Below are 21,184 nucleotides of genomic sequence, written 5' to 3'. Positions count from 1 at the left end.
GTAGCAGCTCTCCTGTCCGCAGGCGGGAGCACACCCGTGCTCTGGGTGCACCTGCAGCAGCCAAGGGGTGTGGAGGGACATTGCAGGAAACCTCTGCACAGGCAGAAGGAAATAACTCATGTCCTCAGAGGACTAGAGGAAGGTTAGTGAAATAAAAGGCATTTCAGAGGCTCTTACGTTTGAATATATCTAAGAACAACTTAGGGAATTTTCTTCCACTTTTTGTGTGGTAGCATTACAAAGTTCCAAGGTGCTAAACCAGATGTTATTTCTTAAGAACATTAGAATGATCTTCTACGGATCTGTGCTCAGGGAAATGGCATCTCTGCTGCTCAGTGGTGGCGTCAGCATTGTTCTGCCTTACCCCATCAGGCTTCCCCAGCAAAGCAAAGCCGTGCCTTGGGTGAGAAGCAGGAATGCAGAGAGGGGCGCTTTGGCTCTGCTGGGCAGTGACACATCTGCTACCCCACTTCTCCTTTCCCTCCACATTACCCTCCGGGTTACTACACGTGATCCTTTCTCTTCATGCCCTCAAAAGGAGCAATTCTTGCGCCACAGCCATAAACAATGCATTTATCATACACGATCACCCCTACCACGGGCAGTAGTACCTTTCTTACAGCAGCATTCTGAGCTGCTGGAGTGGCTGTGCTGGTTCGCTAAAGCACAGACATTTCAAAGGAAAAGTGGATATAAAAAAGACACCCTTGCAACTGTGCATCCATTAGGAAACCAGCCTGTAAGATATTCCCACGTTGCTGCATTAGGTTCCTGACCTAACTAACATCTGACTCACACCACTAGATGAAAGGTACCTTTACAAATGGCAAAGAATGAACCACTTATTCCCTATCAGTCAAAAAATACAGTAAGACACTTCCTCAGACCATTCTGCTGTGAAATAAAACCCATTCGCTTGACATGAAAATTAGTGTATTGTACTTGAACAGCGGGGCAGGCCCATGAGCGACCAGCTACTGCAGCCCAGCTGGGCAGCGGTGCTCTGGCACCATAAGAAGCCCAGTTATCTTCAGCTGGGTGGTGGCTTTCTGAATCATTTATTGGCAAATAAATTGACGATTCAAATTCTTTCAACTCTGGGTGGGCAAAACAATTCTGAATGAGCACGATGAAGGGCACTTGGTGCCGTATAAGCCAAGTGAAGAGCCCAAGCTCCTCTTTGGGGCACACAAGGGCGAGCTCATACCCGGTCTGGGGCCCGCAGTACCTGTGAGGTTGGCCGGCTCCTGCGAGGGGCTGAGCTGGAGCCAGCGCGGCGCCGCAGGGTCCGCGCCCATTCCCGTGGCCGCCCCGGCCTCGGGGTCATCCTCGGCCGCCTGCCAGGCCACGAGCGCGATGTCCACGTCGGCCCCGCAGCCCAGGGACGTGTCGCTGCTCACGCTCTCACCTGCGGCCACAAAGAGCACAGCCCCGGGCTCACGCCTGCGCCCGAGGGCTGCAGCAGCAGAGCGCCCCGGAAACGCGGCTCGGCCGTCTGCAACAAAATCACAACGCTGATTTCGGCTGCCGCACTTGAGGGAAACACTCACTTTTCTCTCTCTCTCCGTAATACCCGTGTGGTTGCTGCAAGTCTGCTTTCAGATCTAACTCCGCTGTACTGCTGCTCCTCCACACTAGCACCTGCAGAGAAAAAATTCACCTCAGCATATACGGCTTCTAGAACTGTGCCACATTCCAGCCAGCAAATTTCACGCCCATGCAGTCACGAGAAATTAGCTACAACCCGGTCAAGACATTCTCAGGAATATTCAGACTGCCCAAGCGCTCCGCAATGTCTTCAGGAAAACATCAGGCTTTCCCATCTCAGTCTTTACCCTCCTTTCCACAACCTCGCTTCTCACGCCAACAAGCAGGATTTTTTACCTGTGCTTTTCAAACACAGCTGAAATCATCTGTTAAGGTATAAAAAAATCTTTCAGCCCTTCATATTTCGCAAAGATGATCAGGCTGAGTCATTTGTTGTTCCAACCGTTCACTCAAAAGCTGCCATTAAAAATGTATGAAGTTTGCCTGTGCTAATGTCAACTCACACTAACATCTGCCATGCACGGCTGGTGATAGGAACTGTGCTGAAGAGAAGCATTTTCATCAGTACTTTTTACTACATCAAACATTTATTCCAGTGTACTGTAGCTCTGTAATAGCCATGAATTATTTATCTTCTAAAAGTTACGAACCTCCTGTTGACGTTTAATATTTTTAAAAAGGACTGAAGTCTTGTGTAGGACTAGAACACAGATACACCTGCAGAGGCAGCTGACGAGATCAGGAGACACACAGACTGATCACACCCAGCAGGACGATAACAACCAGCTCCAGCTCAGTTCCAGATTCCATGCTAGAAATGGGATTAATCACTTTTCACACGTTCACTTCCCGGACTTTCTAAATGCTAAAAGGCACCTGACCAGAAAGAAAACACTGCTAGAATCTTATCAGTAATGACTTTCAGGTTTGTCTTACTTGCTCAGCTTCATGCTCCTTTGTGTATCCCTTATTTTCCTGAACTGATCTGGAGTCTGAAGCCGAATTTCCAGCCTTTTTACCTAGAAGTTTCAGAAAGGAAACAAGAAGTATAAACACTTGTGGGACCCAAACACACAGCACGTCTCATGTAAATTTCAGCGATGTTTACGCATCTCATGTTTATAGTTAAGGGCAATACAACACTCAAATGGGACACAAGACGTTTTGAAAAACCCTTCAGAAGCGTAACATACTTACAGGAAAGGAACCCAACTTCAACCGCAGCTGGAATGCACAAAATTTAAATGCAAGTCAGGGGGGAAAAAAGTCAAGGAGTTCCATACAAAATGCATACACATTCCAGGTTCCATTTTTGGCCTCCCTGCTTTACAAAAGGTCACATCCTGCACTCGTGGTCTCTACATTTCTTAAAAACAACAACTCGCAAGGGTCCAGCAACTTACCGACTATGTAGTGGCTAAGAAAGCGAGACAAAAAACATCTCAGAGGTGAGCTGGAAACCAAAGTAAGTAAGAGCAGCATTTGTGAGGCTGAATGAGTCCCAACACTTTTGTTTCAGAAACACAGTATTGCCGTATTTTATTAAAATTACCTTGAAAAAAATCAGATGGAATCTGATCTGCAATATCTGAAGCGCTGCTACTCCGAGTTAGCTGCTGCTCTTGGTCTGCAAACGAGCCTGCAGCTTCTGTTGCTTCTGAACTTTCCAGCTGTTGAGATTCTTCGACTTCTGTTGATTTAATGACAACATAAAATATTTGCAGGAGCTCATATATACACACGTGTGAACTCCTTGCCTAAGAAAGCTCTATGGAAAAGTGACCCTTGCCAATATTTAAAATTCCCAAGGTAAAACTTTCAAGTTCTAATTTAAGTTCTACAAAAATACCCTCAGAAAAACTGTAAAGTTTAGAGAGAGACACAGGAGCAGTGTAAAAGGTCTAGAAAAGGACAGAAGCGGCTTTGGGGGTTGACAGGAAGGAGGGAGGAGGGCCGGTGAACAAAGCTGGGTTTTCAGTGCTGGAGACCCCAGCCGGTTCCTGTTCGTTCTGGAAACAGAATGAACAGAGCAGAGGCAGCAAAACTCCCTTAAATGCAGTGTGGGGAGAAGGTGGCTGCGCTCCCTGAGCGCCGCCAGAAAGAGGGGAAGAGAGGAGTAAAGAAAGACACAAACTCAGAGGAAAAAAGAAAGCTCGGAACTACATGTAACTTGGCTTCAGCTTGTGAGGACAAACCCAACCAGACAGCTTTTGGTTTGGCTGTAACTGCAAATGAGAAACAAAAGGAGGGGAGAGAGGCATGAAAATTTCAAAGAGAAAGTAAACCGACATGCTAGGGAAGGAGCAACAGGAACTCTTGAGATTAGGGAGCAACACGGCACTCGTAGAAATGCATTTTTCTTAGCATTTTGGAAAAAACCCACAAAAAACTAGTAACACCCCAGTGTTTCCATCCAGCAGAGTGCAAGTTTTAATGTTGCTTTGCTGCTCGATAAACACCGCCGGTATTTCAGAAAGTCATCTTGGGAGGCATGCGTGCCAAAAACCAACGTTTCTGGTATTGACTGACTTCAGCTGACTTCCAGTGTCTCACAGAAAGCAATAAAACAGAACATTCAATGCAATTCACCACCTGGAACAAGTTCAGCGTTCCCCCTAAGACAACTCAAGATGAAAATGCGCCCAAGGTGTTCCACAGAGCAGGAGCCCCTCAAGGGCCATAAAGCGCCACACGCAAAACTCTCCTTCTCTTGCTGCTGCAGGTAACAACTCTGGGTAGGACTCGGGAGCCACAGATCGCTCCCAGAAGCGAAACTCAGGAATTTTTACTTTAGTTACTAGGCAATACAGATCTAACTGTAATTGATGGCAACCTTCAACACCAACACGAACAAAAGTTGCTTTGCTTGCAGCACCGCAAACGTTCCGAGAAGAACCAACCAGACAGAAAGGGAATGGACAGAGAGCAGTTCAAAAATATAAAGGACATCGATATAAAAGAGGACTTTAAAGTACAGTACCTGACAGTCTGTGAGAGCAAGAGGTGTAAGAGATACCAGGGAAGAGAGAGCTCACAGTGTGAAGCAGAAGAGGTACACTTTTAGTAGCTGGCAAAGCCTCATACAGATGGACACAGTTGCTGATAGACTGGCTTCGCTTAGCTTACAGGAAAAAAATAGAGCAATGATTACGTCAGGCAACATAATGAAATACTGCAGCTCTGAGTGTCACAACACAACAAAACCCAATGTTCTGGGATAAAGCTTTACAACAGTAAGCCCAGGAGTTTCTCCCCAAGACACAAGTTAATATGGTGTTCACACTGAAAGGGAGATAATCAGGGATTTCTGATCCACAGCAAGCGTGGAAGTGCCTTTAATCTGAACACACAGAAACAAGAAAAGCCCTGGATCAACACTTCCAGGTTCTCCCTACTGCTCTGGCAGGGTGTCAAGGAGGAAAATGTTTTGCAGCAGTTGAGAGAACCCTCCACCGGAGCACAAACAGGGACTTGCTGGATTCAGAAACGAAGCTCAGATTGAACTGACTCCACTGCCAAAGTGCTCTGTGATGCAGACTGGGGGCTCGGCTATGGAGCCTGCAGCCACAAACCACACCGAGTGTCCTCCCTCCTTCCAGCTCTCCTGGTGAGGAACCAGGCAGGGAGCTGTGCAGCCCAGCGGCTCCTGCTCGAAGGAGGGGATTTCCAGGGGAGTCTGCCCCAGTGAATTGGCACGTGGAAACACGCTGCCATGGCACAGAGAGAGGCCAGGTTCAGACTGCTGAAATGCTTGAACAAACCAGGATCTGTTCCACGTCTGGGCTCTCTGTCATTGCCCCTCAGCATTCCTCACCCCAGCCTCCCTTCTCCTGCGTTCCTCTCTCCAGAAGCAAACGTGAGAGAAAAATCTCATCATGCCAAGAAAAAGAGAGCAAACAAAGTGACTATGAAAGGATAAAATTATTTACTAAACGCCTGGTTTACCCTGTGCTCCCAGGAAATAGTTGTATCAGTATCTGTTATGTGCCTGCCAGCAGCAGATGCTTTCTTAGGAACCAATAAAAACAGCAACGTACTTCTCTAGAAAAGCCCCTAATGTGCACAGGTTTAACTCACAATTCGGTGTCCTGTAGCTAAAAGCTTACGTACAGACTTTCCCAAAGGACCTTGACTCTGTGATTCACACCGGCCAAGACATTCCAAACACGGACATGCAACCTCTCTGATGGGGCAGTTAATAATTAAGTTGCTTTTGGCAGCAGCCACCCCTCAAAGGCAGATTTAAAGCCCGCGTGTGACTGCGTGTTTGGGTACCAGAGCACTTAGCTGTGGTCTAACCTGTGGCTCTCTGACGGACGATATTTCTTGCTTTCTCCACTCCTGGGGCCCCAGAGGTTGTGGCACTTCTGAATCTCATTGGCTCCACAACTTCAGGATGACTTTTCCAGCTTAATGAAAAAGATCTTCCTACTACAGCTGTCTTCTGAGGCTCCAGAACACCACCTGGAGATGAAGAACACAAAATTTGCCGGCACTGGACGCTTTGGCACGTATTTTTGCTGAAGTACGAATGGACTCGGACATGACAAATATTAATACTTTAAACCACACAGATTAACCTCTACTATTAATGAAAACCAACTGGTGCTTCACCACACACATCGATTTCAATGTAAGAGCAGCTAAAATACTGTAAATTAGAAACCTTACCAAAAACACACGCAAAGGAATTTTCAGAGTTGCCTGTGTCAGCCTACAGCACAGGAACCACGTCTCACTTCTGCTTCCCAGAAAGCACTGACTGTAGGTGCTGACCCCAGCCTGCCAAACAGCCTGACCCCAACCCACCTCTCCTCCCCAGTGAAGGATGACAATACACAAACCCAAAGTGCTTCACATTTGATTAAACAGGTTCTAAGAGCAGATTAAGCAGTGTTTAATGTTACATTAATTTTTAAGCTTAAGCTTCGATATTTAACTGCCTCGATACAAAAAGCACTGAAGCACAAAGACTAACCTTTGCCTCTCTGCTTTTTTTCCTTCTGCTCACTGAGCTTGTCCAGGGGCAGGTTTGTCATCTCCACGCCGTACACGGTCCTGGCCAGGACTGCTGTCAGGGAGTCCATGATGTTGGCCCACTCGTTGATGAGCTCCTCCCAGTCCGTCAGGGCGGACAGGACACTGAGCAGCTCATCCCACAGCTCCCGAGAGATGTACACGCTCAGGTTTGCTCTGATCCAAGCCACAATGAGGGTCTGAGGGAAGAGACACCAGTGGCAGCTTGGGCAGGTCTGACAAGATGGGTTCAGCATGCCAAGCCCAGCCCACGCACCGACGGAGCCGGCTCCGACCCGCACATCAGCACGGGCTCTTCGTGAGGCACAGCTGATGTGCAGCGCTATTATCCTTCAAAAAACACTCCCAGGAATAGAAGTGGCCAAAGTTACTGAACGAAATCTAGAAATCTTTCAGGCTGTCTAAATGTTAACAGGCTGTACAGCAACAGCGGAATGAATGAAGAGCTGTCCCACACCCACAGAACAGCAGCAGGGACCAAGCTCTGGGGCGGTGCTACACGCCCAGTACGCTGTCCAGGCTGGAAGTACAGCAGGAAGCATAAATGTCTCTCTCCCTCAGCATGACTCAGTTCTGATTTGCCACCTGGACTTTTAGGAAAACAGTTACTTGAATCTTACACTTTAGAGACACTCACTGAAAATATCCCACAGAGGCCATGCCTGCCCGTGCTACCAGGCTTTGTAACGGAGCCCTGAAGAGCGGGGCAAACCCAGCTCCCCCTCCGCTAGGAACAGTTTACAAAACAATTACTAGCAAAACAGGAAAAACCCCTCCTCCATAGTAACACAAGCAGGTTTCACAGTACTCGACTGAAACCGCGGGCACTTGTGCCAGAACAGACCAAGCAGCCCCACTCACTCACTCGGAACAGCAGCCCCGCCATGCTCTGAGCAAATGTGTCCTTTGGCTGGTTCTCTTTTGGCTTCTGCATCACAGCTTCTGTTATTCTGAGGAGTACCTGCAGCATCTGTTCCCTGATCCAAAACAAAACGTGTTCTGTTAGTGCACCGCTCATTGTCCTCTAGCAAGCCTTATTTATTGAGAACGAGGTCAGACTTCAGACTTTACAGATCACGTGCAAAACACCTTAGGTGGCTGCTGACTGCAAAAACTTTTTCTCTTAAATGATGCCCTACTAATCTTACCACGTCCTTCTGTTCATTGACAGCTCCATTATCATGCGCCTGAAGATGCTGAGAACAGCTTTGCAAGCATCCACTTGCTCCTTCAGCAGCACAGGGACCTCAGTGCACGGCTCCAGCAGGAAAACATTCGCCGAGTTTGTCAGGAATACCTTCGACAGAGGCATTGACAGTCCATTTGCACAGTGTTAGGAATGAAAACAGGCCGAGACTCACAACAAAACCCTCATGCTCCTGTAGTTAAACCTTTCCCTGTCCTTAGGGCAAGTGTCTGGTTTTACCCATCACTTTATTTTCCTGTGTTATTCCAGCAAGCAGCCAGGTGGCATCGCAGACCCACCAAGGCTCAGTACGGGGTCTGTGGGTGTCTCTTCTGCTTGGGCAGGAAAGAGGACATTCCTACAGCCACTCATTTCCTGCCATCATATACTTAAACAGCCACCAGTATTTTCAATAAATGAAGCTTGGCAAAACTAAATGCATGGTTTCTGATTAATTCCTAGTACCTGCAGTAGGAAAAGAAATTAACCTTCCCACATTAAAATATGGATATCTGGCTTTAAGATGCGGTCACATGGTTTGACATGCATGTTTTAGAGTGATACACGAAGTCCAAGTTGTGCCTTACAAAACCAATCAAGCCCTGGTAGTTCTTTTCCTCCACCTGGGAGATTGTAACAGAATTTGCAGCATAAGTTCCGTGACCAGGTAGGTCACAGCGTGTCCCCCTCGCTCCCCCCCAGCACACCTGCAGCGCAGCCTGGGCACCAGCTTTCACATCCCTGTCCTCGTCTTCCAGCACGCAACCCCTGCTGACGGCGCTGGTGAAGGAGTAGGTCCTGCCCCAGCTGGAGGAGCGCTTGTGCCCGGAGGCCTCCGAGGAAAGCTGCCAAACACAGCCCGGTTAGTGACAGGGCAGAAAGGAACGCACCCAGACTGAGACAAAACCATCCCTGAGGCCAGCAGCAAAAATGAGGGAATTATCGCCGCATACGTTCACTCCCGAAGGGAATTCCTGTCTATTGCTTCTTAATTTCCAAACGTGGAATTTAAAGGCCCACTGAAGTTTTAGGAAGTACGTGACTTAAAATGTCTTACACCACTTTTTGTAGTAACTGCTTGTAGTAACACTTGAATTTAAGTCTGGCAAAACTATAAATTCTCTAGCAAATAAAGTAAAAAACCTTGTAATTCTCACTGTTTTACAAATCAAACATCTTCCTCAGTACTAGAAAAGTTCCCTTTAAACAGCATCAAGAGTGTCAAAGAACCCTTGCTGACGGTTCAAAACAGGGTATTAAAAGATGATGTCCGGTGTATCTATGCTTTCATTTCCTAGACTAAGGAAAGTGTCCAGTTCCAAATGTTTCATCCAGTATGCACGAATTAATACATACTGTCAAATTTTTAAGCACCACCAAAATGAAACAGTTCTCCGTGCCTTAGGCCAGCAGACAGTCAATTTCAGCACTGCAGAACCTGTCAGAGTTTCTTCCCTGAAGCTCCTGCTGTCGTATTTTGCAGGCAGGGAATAACCACAACTGATGTTTCCCAAACCAGCTGCAAACCTTCCCCGTTTAAGTCCTGCCGGACGCTCAATAACTATTTCAGTTGTGAGCCCTTAAATAAAAGCATTTCTTAACCTTTATTGCCCACACACTTTTTAATTGTTACTCCTCTACACAGTGAGGTGGAAAGCCCCATATTGCAGTGGACAGAGCAAAGTAAGGAACAGGGATACCATACATGTTTACCGTCTGTTTGCACTGAGGAGTCTTCCAAGGGAGCAACAGCGTCCTGGCTGTCCTCCTTTTTGTCTGGCTCCTCCATGAACACGGGTTTCTCCTGCAGTATCCACTTCTGATACACTTTAACCACCTTCCGTGTTGCGGATATATCAGAAGGCGGCAACAAAAAAGCCTAAAATGGAAAGTTTTCAGAGATTTCACTCTACCTAGGACACGCGGTGCATACACACACACCCACCACCCACACCGCCACCTGAAGCGGCAAGCTTCAGTTCCACAACAATTCCATTATCTGATCGCTAAACTAGAGCCAGGAAGGAGCCCAAGCTAAAAGCTGGCCCGGTTACCAGACCCCCACGGTGTCTCTCACAACCACCCATCCCCGTCGGAAATAAAAACCCTGGCGGCAAGCAGCCCCAGGCACGGACCTGCCGGAACACCTCGTTGACGAAGTTGACGTATCCCCGCGTAGAGAGGAGGATCCTCTGCACCATCTCGAAGACGCTGCGGTGCTGCTCCTCGATGCTGCAGAGGCTGGAGTTGCTGAGGCGCCTGTCGGACAGGGTGCTGCTGTTGGAGTGGCTCCGGTCCTGCTCGCCCACGGGCGCCGCGCCGCCCTCCAGCTCGGTGCTCTTCTCCTGGCTCACGCCGACCGTCTGCACGGCACAGCACAGACCCCGTAACGCAGCACACGGACCCCGTAACGCAGCACACGGACCCCGTAACGCAGCAGCGCCCACCACGCCTCGGGGGCTCTGACACGCCGCGCGGGGTACCCCGCCTGGCACAGCAGTGCGGCCCCAGCAGCCAGGCACGGCAAATTGCAGCCTACTGCTCGACCCAAGAAGGAATCTGCCTTTACTCTACGCTGCCTTACAGCACACAACTGCCAGGATTGTTCACTCCACACTAAGAGGGTGGAGGAAGGCACAGACACAGTGGAGACAAATTTTTTGGGGAAAAGATGGATCGTAGAACATTATTGTGCCCGACAACTTTTTGCCAGGTTTTGCTCTGGCACTGCATGTATTCTGCAAGCTCTCAAACTGTGCTGCTTCTCTGCTGAGCTGAGCCCACAGCTGACACTCACCTATGGCTCAAGACCGAATGTAAGCTGACATTGACTCTAAATTCTTAACGGGAAGCTGGAGAGTGTCTCAAAAGCATCAATTTATAAAATTCATTGTGAGGCACCTAATTCTAGAGAAGTCTCAACCAGGAGCTTATAAACAAAATATTCCTCTAATATCTCATTGTAAACAGCTGCTGCAACCGAGAGGAAAACAAAGCAGCCTTTGATGTTGCTGGGAAATGGTCCATGGAACCACCAAGTATGACAGCTCACAGAGTAAATCCCAGGAGTCTAAATATAATACTGCTGAAGCTGGTAATGCAACAACTTATATGGGGGGGGCGGAAAAAAAACTTCTAGTGAATTACTGAAATGTTTTCCTTGGGTATTTCCTCCTCCTTCAATGAAAAAGAAAAGCAAATAAGCAGCTATGTCATTTATTCACTATGGGGTAGCATTTCCTTATGCTTCAGCTGTCAGCACAGTGAGATCACTTGCAAGGTCAGCACGTATGCAAGAAGAGAGGTAAACTTTAAAGCCCACCTGAATAATTTTAGGCAGCACTTCTTCTCCATTTTTTGTATTCTGAACAGCAGTTAAATACTTCTTCTCGAGGAAGAAGGTAACGAGCCACTTGATAAAAACAACTCGAGCTGCCATGTAGGGGATTTTTGTGCAGTAGACACTTTCGTTGTTCCGTGTTGCAGTGACGTACACCGGCCTCGGCCTGATATCGGGGATGTCTGGTGGGACAAAAAGGAAGGGAGAAACAAAGTGGAATCTTAGCAACTGCTTCCCAACTCAGGCTAAATGCACCAAGCACATCACCCAAGAAGTAACAGATGCAGTGACTGACTGCTTTTACTGTATTAATGCTTGTATTCTATCCTAACTTGATCTCTCTTCAGGAGAGCGTAACAGTACAGACCTTCCCTGAGGCTATCACTTGTATCGCTCAAAACAAAGGAAAGCAAAAGAGAAGGGCTGCAAAAGGAAGGGCAAAAGCTGAAGCAGAGAACCACTCCTGCTACAGCGTAAGGTAATTTTACATGGAACTGGGGAGGAAAAAATCCCCCATCCCACAGACCTGCAGCAGCACACCAGCAGGCTGATGCTGCCAAGAGCGGGCTCTGGCTTTCTCTACTTCAAAGGCAAGACCCACCACTTACCAAGCACAGGTTTGTAGAGGTTGGTTAGCTTTGTAAAAGATGGGAACAAGTGAGGAAGATAGTATTTTCTGAACAAGGTAAAGAGGAACTTAAACCCAGTGTCTTGGTTCTCCTTGTTCTTCCACTCCAAGCTTGCAGCCTTTGTCAGGAGTTTAAGAGAAACAAACAAAAAGCTTCAAGTTAACATGTTACACTGACAATTGTTTCACCCTGAACACAAAAACCGAGAAACCTCACTTCAGCAAGAGGTGGAAAACCAGCACAGCAACAAAAACCACCTTTGCAAACCGCAGTAAGAACGTAAGGAATAAAGCAGCGCCCCAAAGACAGCGAGCTCAGTGGAAACCGGCGGGTTTGCGCTCTTCCAATCGGGGAAGGACAGGAACTGTCATACTCTGCTTTCAGTAAATTGGCTCCCTACGTTTTGACAAAGTTACTCTGAGCTATACTTTTATCATAAATATCTTCCTCATCACACTAAACACAAACCAACAAACACTGGAACCACTGTGCAATGGGATTTACAGTGCAAGCAGGTCTGTTTAGATCCCGAACACGTAAAAAGAGTATAAAAAGAAGAGTGAAATCCTATTTTTAACAGAAGCGTTGGGAGACTCTGATATGTAAAACAAAGGGTGCTGTGGAGGAAGCTGATAATTTCATACAGCCACTTTTAAAAATAAAGCGTTTATTCAAGATGACAAAACCACTTCCAAACACTATTTTGGTCTTGCCTTTTCATACTGAAAAGTGTATCTCAAAGCATTTAATTATGATTTATCTTTTTTTAATACCAAGCTCTTTAATGTTCATTGTCTGCACAGCTTCCACTTTATTTCAAATGTTGCTTAATTTGTACTTTTTAAATATATACATTATCTTAATTTATTTCCTGCACAGATTCATCTGATCTACTTCTAATTAAATTTTATGTACATGTTACTTGCATCCTTTTAAAAGCATCTCAGAAGCCATCTCTCTATCTCCTCCTCCAGTGGTCCTTTACATTTCTTTTCATCTAGGTGTGTGCCCAAAGAGAACAAATTGAAGCTTCACCCCATACCAATTTTCTAAATGCAATCACGAGTACATAAAATATTCAGTCACTCTGCAAGTTTGGATAACGTTCATTAATTCTTATCACAAAAGTGGGACAAACTTCTTATTTTCACCAAAAATGGCATGAGGAAATAACCTTTGGGACGATTTTCCATTTAAAAACAAGAGTAAAAGAAGTGCTGGGGAAGGGTAAGCCCAGCTCCACACAGACTAAGTGTAGGCTTAATTTCCCGCCCCAAATACGAGCGGTTACAAACACACGTCCTCCTCACCTGAATTACCATGTATTTTAACAGGAGCTGAAGAAAATAGCAGGTTTGGTCTTCAGCAATTTTCTCTCCAGAGACAGCTGGCAAAAGCGGCGTTATTTCTTCTGGAAAAATCTTGGCTAAAATCAAATATTTTAATCATAGCACACATGAAAGCAGTGAGATAAGAAGATATTTTCTATAAAGGACTGATTTGGAAACACCCATTAGTGCACTACCAAGCTGCTCGGATGCCCAAAGTCCTAGCACATCCCATGGAGGACTGCACCAGATCCCTGGGGGCTTGGAAGGGCTGGCACCGGCAGGGGAACCAACGAGGTGGACACCTCCACCCCTGCTTAGCTGGCAGCAAAATGCTCCTATACTGCTGCATCCGAATCAAAACCACCCGAGCGCCAAACAGCAAACCCCGGCCGCTCAGAGGGACAGCATCGGGCGGCTCCGGAGCCGGACACGCCGCGGACGGCTCGGGACGCCAGGACAGCCACCTCCCCCCCGGAGAGCCCCGGGAGCCGCTCACCGTCGGGCGCGGCCGGAGGGCTGACCAGGCTCTCCAGGGTGCAGGGCCCGCGCGACGACGGCAGCGGGGGAAAGCCGGGCACCAGGCAGGCGAACATCAGGATCTGCTCCTCGGCGCAGTTGGTCTGCAGGGCTTGGAGCCACAGCAGGAACAGGCGGATGCCTTCGCATCTGAGCTGCAAGGGCGTGGATTTGGGGGAAAAAGCAGCAAAACAGCTCTGTAAGTGCCGTAACGCGGACAAATAGCTCACAGCAGGCAGGGCGAGTGCTTTCATCCCAGCTAGGTGCTGGAAAGTCTTGCCATCATACCAAGGGTACTCACATTATTAATATAATCCTAGCTTTAATGCCAGAGAGAGCTGAAAAAACTAGATATTAAGCATTATCTACTTATACCTTCCTCAGGTAACTTTACAAAGGTCACTAGAGCAGAAAAATGACTGAAAACAAATACCCAAATAATTGAGGATGGCATTAATAAAACTTCTGGTTGGAAGGTGAGTAAGAAAAAATTACAAAGTCTAACAATCTGAAAAACACGGACACTGGAAAGGTGCAAAGTAATATACTTCCTAAAGTGAAACGGAATATGAAAACACCGATGCAATACCTTGAGAGAATTTCCAGTGTGCAGAAGCTTCTTCAGAATCGACCCTGGATCAGGAAAATTAAGTAGACACTCTCAGACACTTCTCACAACAATGTTTTCAAAAACGTTCCATGAAAGGCTGCTTTAATGCCATTTACTCTGGGGTTTAACACAGCTATGGGGGGAAAGCCCCAACTGAATCTAGTTACGATCACCACTGCCCAAGATTAGCCATGATGCATCTTTCCAGTGGGGTACTGTGGGTTTCGTCAGAGGACCACACCTCAAATTATTTTCGTTAGTAGCAAGATCTGCGAATGATGTACATTCCTCCTCAAGATCTCACCATTTCACAGGATTGAATGGGAATTACTAACACATATAGGAAACATGTATGAACACCTATGAACATTAAGCAAAAGGAAATCGCAAGGCAGAGCTGTAAATAAATGCTCTGCCGAATTCTGTACGTCCTTTTTTGGACACAGATAAAAAATTATCCCACCACAATGACCACTCAATAGCAGCATAAAGAATATGTCAGCTACAAAGCAACTGACTGGAACCAATTTGGCCTGGACTAGTTCAGCTGAACTGCTGTGAAGTGGCCAGGCAGATGCCTCCTCTTACTTATGTCAGTGCTGAGTGGAAATGTGACAACAGCCCTTCCCTTGACCTTTAGCTTCCGCTCATTGTTCTTCTGCAACAGCAATTCCTTGTTCTGATGACAAACATGGCAGCCAGTCAGACGGTGCTGCAAACCAACCCCAACCACAACAAAAAAGTCCTACTTGAAAGGAAGAGAACCCCCCCCAAAATTTTAATAAGCAGCATAAAAACCCATTGGTACCACATTGGTGGCATTTGGAAGCAGAATTTTAAAAGCAGTGATGAATCCAAGACATCTGATTCTGAGGAAATTATGGAGCTAAACCAATCCATTGGATTTCAAGGTGCTCTGGCCATCCACGACGGCTCTCTGCCAGACTCCTCTCCTATTCCTTCCCTCCTTCCAGAAGCTCCAATACCATCGGAGCTTGGGGAAAGAACAGTCAGTCTTGGTCTGAGGAGGCCACCCATGGCTACCTTGTGTCTGTCATGGCCAAGGCCATATTCTAACAGGACGCTGGGAAAATCCTCCATTTCATGAGAATCTGGGAAAGACAGCTGGGGCCACGCTGGCACAAATACCACATATTCATAATTCCACTCTCAAAGGCAGATCGCCCATTAAGAGAACAACCAATCCCAAAAAAGCTACTAGAAAGTTTATATTTTTTTGTATTAAACCGTTTCTTCTTACCTATGCTGCGAAAATGCCATCGATAAAAAATCCTCTCGGGTAGTAGCTGCAATATTTTCTGCAGGAAACAAAACCAGTCAAATTTTCCATCATGAAACCGGCTCATTGGAGGATGCAGAGAAACGAATACACAGGACACAAATGAAAGGGGAACACGTGCACAGGGGACAAAACAGAAAAGCAAATACCTATCCTGGCAAGGACTCGTGTCCACTACTTTCCTCTGGCTGCAGAGAAGGATGCTCAGAGCGCTCCTGAACGCACACCACGAGGCAGACTTGAAGCCCTTTCCTTTCCCCCTGCCCGGCACACCCCCGGCCTGCTGGGGAAGGGCTCACACACGTCCGAGCAGCTGCCTGGGGCTGGCACTCTCTGCAGCGCCCGCCACGACTCCTGCTGCGGCTCAGGTCAGTGTTTCCCCCGGCTGCCAGGCTCCGCTCCCCGGCTGAGGCACAGGGAACAGCGGGGCAGCTCCTGCTCCTCAGAGCTCCTCTACCTGTGCTTGCAGCGGCTCGCTGCGCCCGCGCCGAATTACGCGCAGCCAGACTAATTGAATCCCCAGCACGGGCAGTTCATAAAGCACTCAGCCAATAATCCCCGGGCTTTGCAGGCATTGAAATAAGGAATTAGGAAGACATATTTAAACAGGAAACCAGTTTTAAACATTTACTTTTGGAAATCAAGTGAAATTAAACAGTGTCATAAATGACTGATGGTCAGAGCTCCTCCTTGCAACTATCAAACAAAATCACTGGCACGAATTCCTGGGCAGCAAAGCGCCGTTAAGTTCTCAGCAACACCACATGCAGGATGCAAATGGATGATAAGTCACTTAAGCAACAGTTTGGGGGTGTTCTGCACACAAAACAAACAGCATCACAGCCCAGAAAGCAACTGGCACTGTGGGCCACTCCTGGGAGCCAGGTGACACGAGCCAGCACTGCTGCCAGAGCATGTGCTCGGGACGTGGAGCAGGACAGACCTCTTGTTTCCGACAATAAAGGGCTTCAGAGATTATACACAACACTCAAAATAGTCTTTTTGGAAATGGAACATTCCTTTCTCCATGGCAGAAGATGGAAGTCATGACAAGTTGATGGACAGAGGGAGCTGGACCTCAGGTCACAGACAGGCTGGTCCTCCTGCACACCTTCACCATAGCAAGTGCTCCCCACACAGTATTTAGCATTTCTAAAAGGCTAACCAGAATAAAAACGTAAAGCAGGCATGCCCCTTTTCCATGTTCCTCCTATTTTTTTCAGCGTCACTCCCCCAGCTCACTGCAACAGCAGGACCCCAGGAACAGAGGGTCCAGAGGTCGAGCTCCCGGTCCGTGGGCAGGAAGAATGCTTGGGATGAGGGATCTGACTGGCTAGAAGTGAGGCCATGACCCACAGCAGGGCTTTACCTGTTAGTTAAGCACCAGGTTTCTGCCAATCAGATTGCAGGGTCCATGGACAAAGAGCTACCATTATCCATCTGAACATTAGAACACTGGCAGCCCACCACTCCTCCAGACTATTTCTGACATTAATCATTACTTAACTTGGCACAGGGCACCAAGGAGCTCTAAGCTAACCCAGGAGCGCTTCTAACCTAACCCAGGAACTCCACGTGGGAGCTGGGTCTGTGCCCAGGCTCACCACAAGCCCTGTGCCCGAGGTGTGCGAGGACAAGCTCCAGGAAACAAAACCCTACGGCAAACCAGCAACAAAAACCGGGCTGGATTCAGGTGTCACACAACACCCTGCAGGGATGAAACTCCACACACTGGCACATTTATCGTGGAAAACCAGACAAAACCCGTGTATTTTGCTCCCATTGTTTTAGTCTGTTGCACAGCTCCACCTAAATTCGAAGACGAAGTTCCCTTCCAGAAAGTGAGCTACGACAAGGTGTGAGCCACGTGGACTGGTAGAAGGTGCAAAGCCCCAAAATAAAGACCCCCTTAAAGAAGAATTTGGTAACAACCGAGCGTTAGTGAACTTTAGGCTGTATCCAGGGAACACCAGGAAAACAAATGCTGCTGCAGAGGTCAACAACAAGCAGGAAAGGCAAGCCTAAACCCTAAACCGCACAGAACTGGGGGGCTGGGGCAGAAAACAACATGCTTACTGTTCTTTTCTCTTTACAAAACAGAACTCAACACCTTGCCAGGTGACTGAATCAAAATAATTCAAGGGGCTGAGCCATCAGTAAGAGGACCAAAGTTCCTGTCTGAGGAAAGCTCCCACATCCCCAAATCTTTTCACACAGCAAAAATGCAGACACTTCAGTCATTTCCCCTGTGCTGTCCTTTACAGCATCTCAAAGCCAGGAGAACAAGAAATAACGTGTATGCTGAAAAAACGAGAAGACCTGACCAATCCCCTGCATGGTCCCTACCCCACAGCAACCAGGCCTTCTAAAAAAGCAGCCCGTGTCCCCCTCCCGTGCTGCCGACAGCACAGCCCTGCAGCAGCAGAGCCTCCGTGGGCAATGTAAACGCAGAGCCCACGCCTGCTCCCGCAACGCAAAGACGAGTCCCCCGTGTCCAAAGCCTACACCGCTAAATATAAATTTCTCAAGGTTACAAGTTAGCCCCCAGCCCCACTGGCACGACTCCCAAGGGGGATTTTTCTGTGTGACACGAGGCCGCACAAGTCACGAACAAGCTCCAGTTGTTCCCCTCGCAACTTCACATTTCCGGCAACGTTCCGTACAGCATGCCCACCCCCGATGCACTGAAGAACGTGCATCGCTATTGCTACAAAATAAATGACAGTCTCTTCCCCTCCAGCCCAGGCTGGCAGCCACACCGCTGTGAATCCGAGCTGGCTATTGACATCTTGTTCCTAGTTTCACACTACACTAATAAGAAATATTTTAAGAAACCCCACAGTGCGAAATAATATTGCTTTTTGAGAAAACACATAGATCTATTTAATGCTCAGTGCTTTGCTGCATCTATATGGTAATCCATTACAGCACACTTGAAATAGAAATTAGGTATTACTACTGATCAACACATCAGGGTATCTGTCAGTTCTTTTAACTGATTATCCATAGTTCTTTTTCGTTTGGACTTCCTGCATGACTAGGAATAATGTTAAGTTTAAATCTTAGTTTACACAGGATGCTGCTTTCTGAAAGCTGTATCTGTGTCTTTCATCGAAGTAAAACAAAAACCAGCAAGGTTTGTATTTCGACAGACTCGCTCTGACTTAACCAAAACTGCTATTTCTTTCAGAAAGCCTTTTCTTTTCGCCCCCCTCCTTGAAGCGTGCTGTGACTGGCAGCTCTGTGCCTATCGCTGCGTGCTGGCTGTCCTGCAGCAGGACACAGGGAAAGCAGAGGTTGGGACCAAACTCACAGGAGATCCCACGGGACATTCTCCAGCTCCGCTGCCATTCTGTGCCAGCCCGGTCTCCGGTTAACGACAGCCACACCAAAGGTGCCCCTGCTGAGCCAACCCGCTCCTGGAGGCACAACCGGGGGCAGTGGCAATGGCAAGCCTGGAGTCACGCCCCTTCCAGGGGAATGGATTGGGAATCCCTAGGAGACAGTGGCAGGTGGATCTCCCGTAAGCCAAGTCAAGGCAGAAGAGCTCTCCCAGGCCTCTGTGCTCAAGTGCTGCTGGCGGTTTCAGAGTGTTCAACTACCAAAACCTGCAGCAATCCAGAAATTTTCCAGCTCCTATTCGCAGACTCAGATGAGCCAAGAGGCCAGCGGAGTCAGTGCGCCTGCAGCAGTTCAATCTCAATGAAGGGATACTCCATTTATTTCATTAATAAATTATTTACAGTTATTTGTTGAGGGAAAACGTCTGCCCAAAGCACACAGGGCACTTATCACTGCCCCAGGCATAACAAGAAACGGTAAGATCTCTGAAGTCGGATATGTGAAACACAGAGCTAGAATTTACCACAGAATGCTGTAAGAATAGCAGCAACATTATCAGAACCACAGGAGAACAAACTGTAAATGGTTCAAAAAGTAATTTTCTACGTGTAGAAAAGTAGAGCTGTAAGCACCTTCACTGCTATAAACAAAAAAGCCCCTTTGTTACTCTACTGAGCCTGCTCACATCTGCACCGGGCTCAAAGAAACACGAACTCCACACAAAACACAGACTTTGGGAAGCTTTTCTACATCTGAAAAATTCTGAGTGCAAAACACTTCATCCAGTGAACATGTTACATCAGTGGAATGAATTTTATGACACCATCAGCAGGACAGATGTGCCTGTTCTTAACTGACAGAGAAAAACTATAGAGAATGAGAAGAAACTAATCTATGCATTACACCAAAACCATCAGTCTGCTTTTACTTCATTAGACATTAAAAACCCAGTGTCAGAGGAATCAGTACCTAATGCTGCAAGAAAGAAGAAACTACTTTATTACTAAAAAAAAACCCCAAAAACCCCCTGAACTTTCACAACCAAATGATGGCACAGCACTGCTGCTGGACCCAGAAAATGGACGCAAACACGGTGCACCTTCTGGGAGGTCTGTGACACACAGGGCTCAGAGCCGCCCTCGAATCCCAGGGAACAGGGACACAAGGAACAACAGCAACTGTTCTGCAAATGCACTGCAAATAGAGAGAGCCAAGCCCCAGCCGGAAAAAAAAAAACTCGTGCCATATAATTTTGGGCTTTTTAGCTGAAACAGGGGAAAATAACAGTACAGCTGCAGTACCACTTCACAAATGCCTATTTGGGAAAAGACAAGGCCAAAGCACCTTACAGAGTCAGATCCAAGCATTCTGCAGTATTAACTGTAACTGTTAACCCTTCACATTCCTCCTTCCTGGTTAACATTTCTTCTTTGAGTAAGATGCTACTCGATGTTGTTGCTGAGTGGCCAAGCTGTGTAGATGGCGTGTGAAACTAAAACTTTCACAAATTACAACCAAGCAAAGCCAGTTTCCAGAGGATTTGTGGGAAGAGCCTTCGTTGCCCAATACACACGCTAGGTGTCACTCCACAACAGCGGCACAATCCCACCGAACCTCCAGGAAAGGCAAAGGCAATTCCCTCGTAAATATTTTTATTGGTTTTTAAGCTGTTAACCCTCAGCACCGGGACTCAGGATTTGTTAATCCTACGTAACTACCTATTTAGCTAATTAGAAGAAAATGCAGCAGCCCCCTGGCTCACGCTGACATCAGATTAAATACGGAAAGCTTAACAATCAATTAGTTTTGTTGCCTATGGCTTAGAGTACGAATGCTGCATCCCTCAGCATTTCTGCCTCCCTGTCCTGTGCTGAGGCTCTTGGGCTGATCTCCTCCCGTGCATAACTCACCTGGGGTCAGCTATCCACAGACTATAGATGCACAATCACTCCAGCAGATGCCCACCACGAGGGGAACCGCTCCGAATTTCGCACAAACGCTTCAAGGACGTCCTCTCCCCCGGAGCTGAGGGCGACCAGGCTGTCGCACAGCTCCCCTCCACCGGGACCCCAAGCAGCCCCTGGTTCAGACACCACCATGGATTTTTTTCTCCTTCACACAGCAGGTTCTCCCAATGTTTTTAAGGAGTATTAAGGGGTGGTCACTAGGCACCCGTTCCCAAGGCCCAGGAGCGTGCAGTTATTCCCTCCACCCAGGTGAGCGAGCATTAGCTATTTCCCATTCAATGGCACGGGCACAGGAATTCCATCCCTTATTCAGGGCCCCAGTGTATTGATGAGCTGCCATTAACTTGCACAGCCCTGCTCACTTACACGGTGACACGT

General features: G+C 47.5%; 1 protein-coding gene across 6 annotated transcripts in view; it reads right to left on the bottom strand.

The window, feature by feature from the left end:
• Nucleotides 1–21,184, bottom strand: part of RALGAPA2 (Ral GTPase activating protein catalytic subunit alpha 2) — a 93,331-nt gene that overhangs the window by 65,030 nt on the left and 7,117 nt on the right. For 4 of the 6 annotated variants that reach the window (XM_032104346.1, XM_032104347.1, XM_032104351.1 and 1 more), the window contains exons 4-21: nucleotides 15,459–15,516; nucleotides 14,177–14,220; nucleotides 13,568–13,742; nucleotides 13,051–13,166; nucleotides 11,720–11,858; nucleotides 11,094–11,293; nucleotides 9,907–10,134; nucleotides 9,477–9,650; nucleotides 8,479–8,616; nucleotides 7,734–7,882; nucleotides 7,451–7,562; nucleotides 6,527–6,764; nucleotides 5,848–6,012; nucleotides 4,529–4,669; nucleotides 3,101–3,238; nucleotides 2,485–2,567; nucleotides 1,551–1,641; nucleotides 1,229–1,408 (exon numbers count right to left, since the gene is read on the bottom strand). In XM_032104346.1, coding sequence (XP_031960237.1) covers nucleotides 1,229–1,408; nucleotides 1,551–1,641; nucleotides 2,485–2,567; nucleotides 3,101–3,238; nucleotides 4,529–4,669; nucleotides 5,848–6,012; nucleotides 6,527–6,764; nucleotides 7,451–7,562; nucleotides 7,734–7,882; nucleotides 8,479–8,616; nucleotides 9,477–9,650; nucleotides 9,907–10,134; nucleotides 11,094–11,293; nucleotides 11,720–11,858; nucleotides 13,051–13,166; nucleotides 13,568–13,742; nucleotides 14,177–14,220; nucleotides 15,459–15,516 — 2,569 coding nt within the window. The remainder of the gene's footprint in view (nucleotides 1–1,228; nucleotides 1,409–1,550; nucleotides 1,642–2,484; nucleotides 2,568–3,100; nucleotides 3,239–4,528; nucleotides 4,670–5,847; nucleotides 6,013–6,526; nucleotides 6,765–7,450; nucleotides 7,563–7,733; nucleotides 7,883–8,478; nucleotides 8,617–9,476; nucleotides 9,651–9,906; nucleotides 10,135–11,093; nucleotides 11,294–11,719; nucleotides 11,859–13,050; nucleotides 13,167–13,567; nucleotides 13,743–14,176; nucleotides 14,221–15,458; nucleotides 15,517–21,184) is intronic. The other 2 variants (XM_032104348.1, XM_032104350.1) reach the window with 2 other exon arrangements.

This window comes from Corvus moneduloides, chromosome 3 (genome assembly GCF_009650955.1).
Source record: "Corvus moneduloides isolate bCorMon1 chromosome 3, bCorMon1.pri, whole genome shotgun sequence".
Lineage (NCBI taxonomy): Eukaryota > Metazoa > Chordata > Aves > Passeriformes > Corvidae > Corvus > Corvus moneduloides.
The sequence above is the reverse complement of the archived record's forward strand: the minus strand, read 5'-3'. Positions and strand labels throughout refer to the sequence as shown.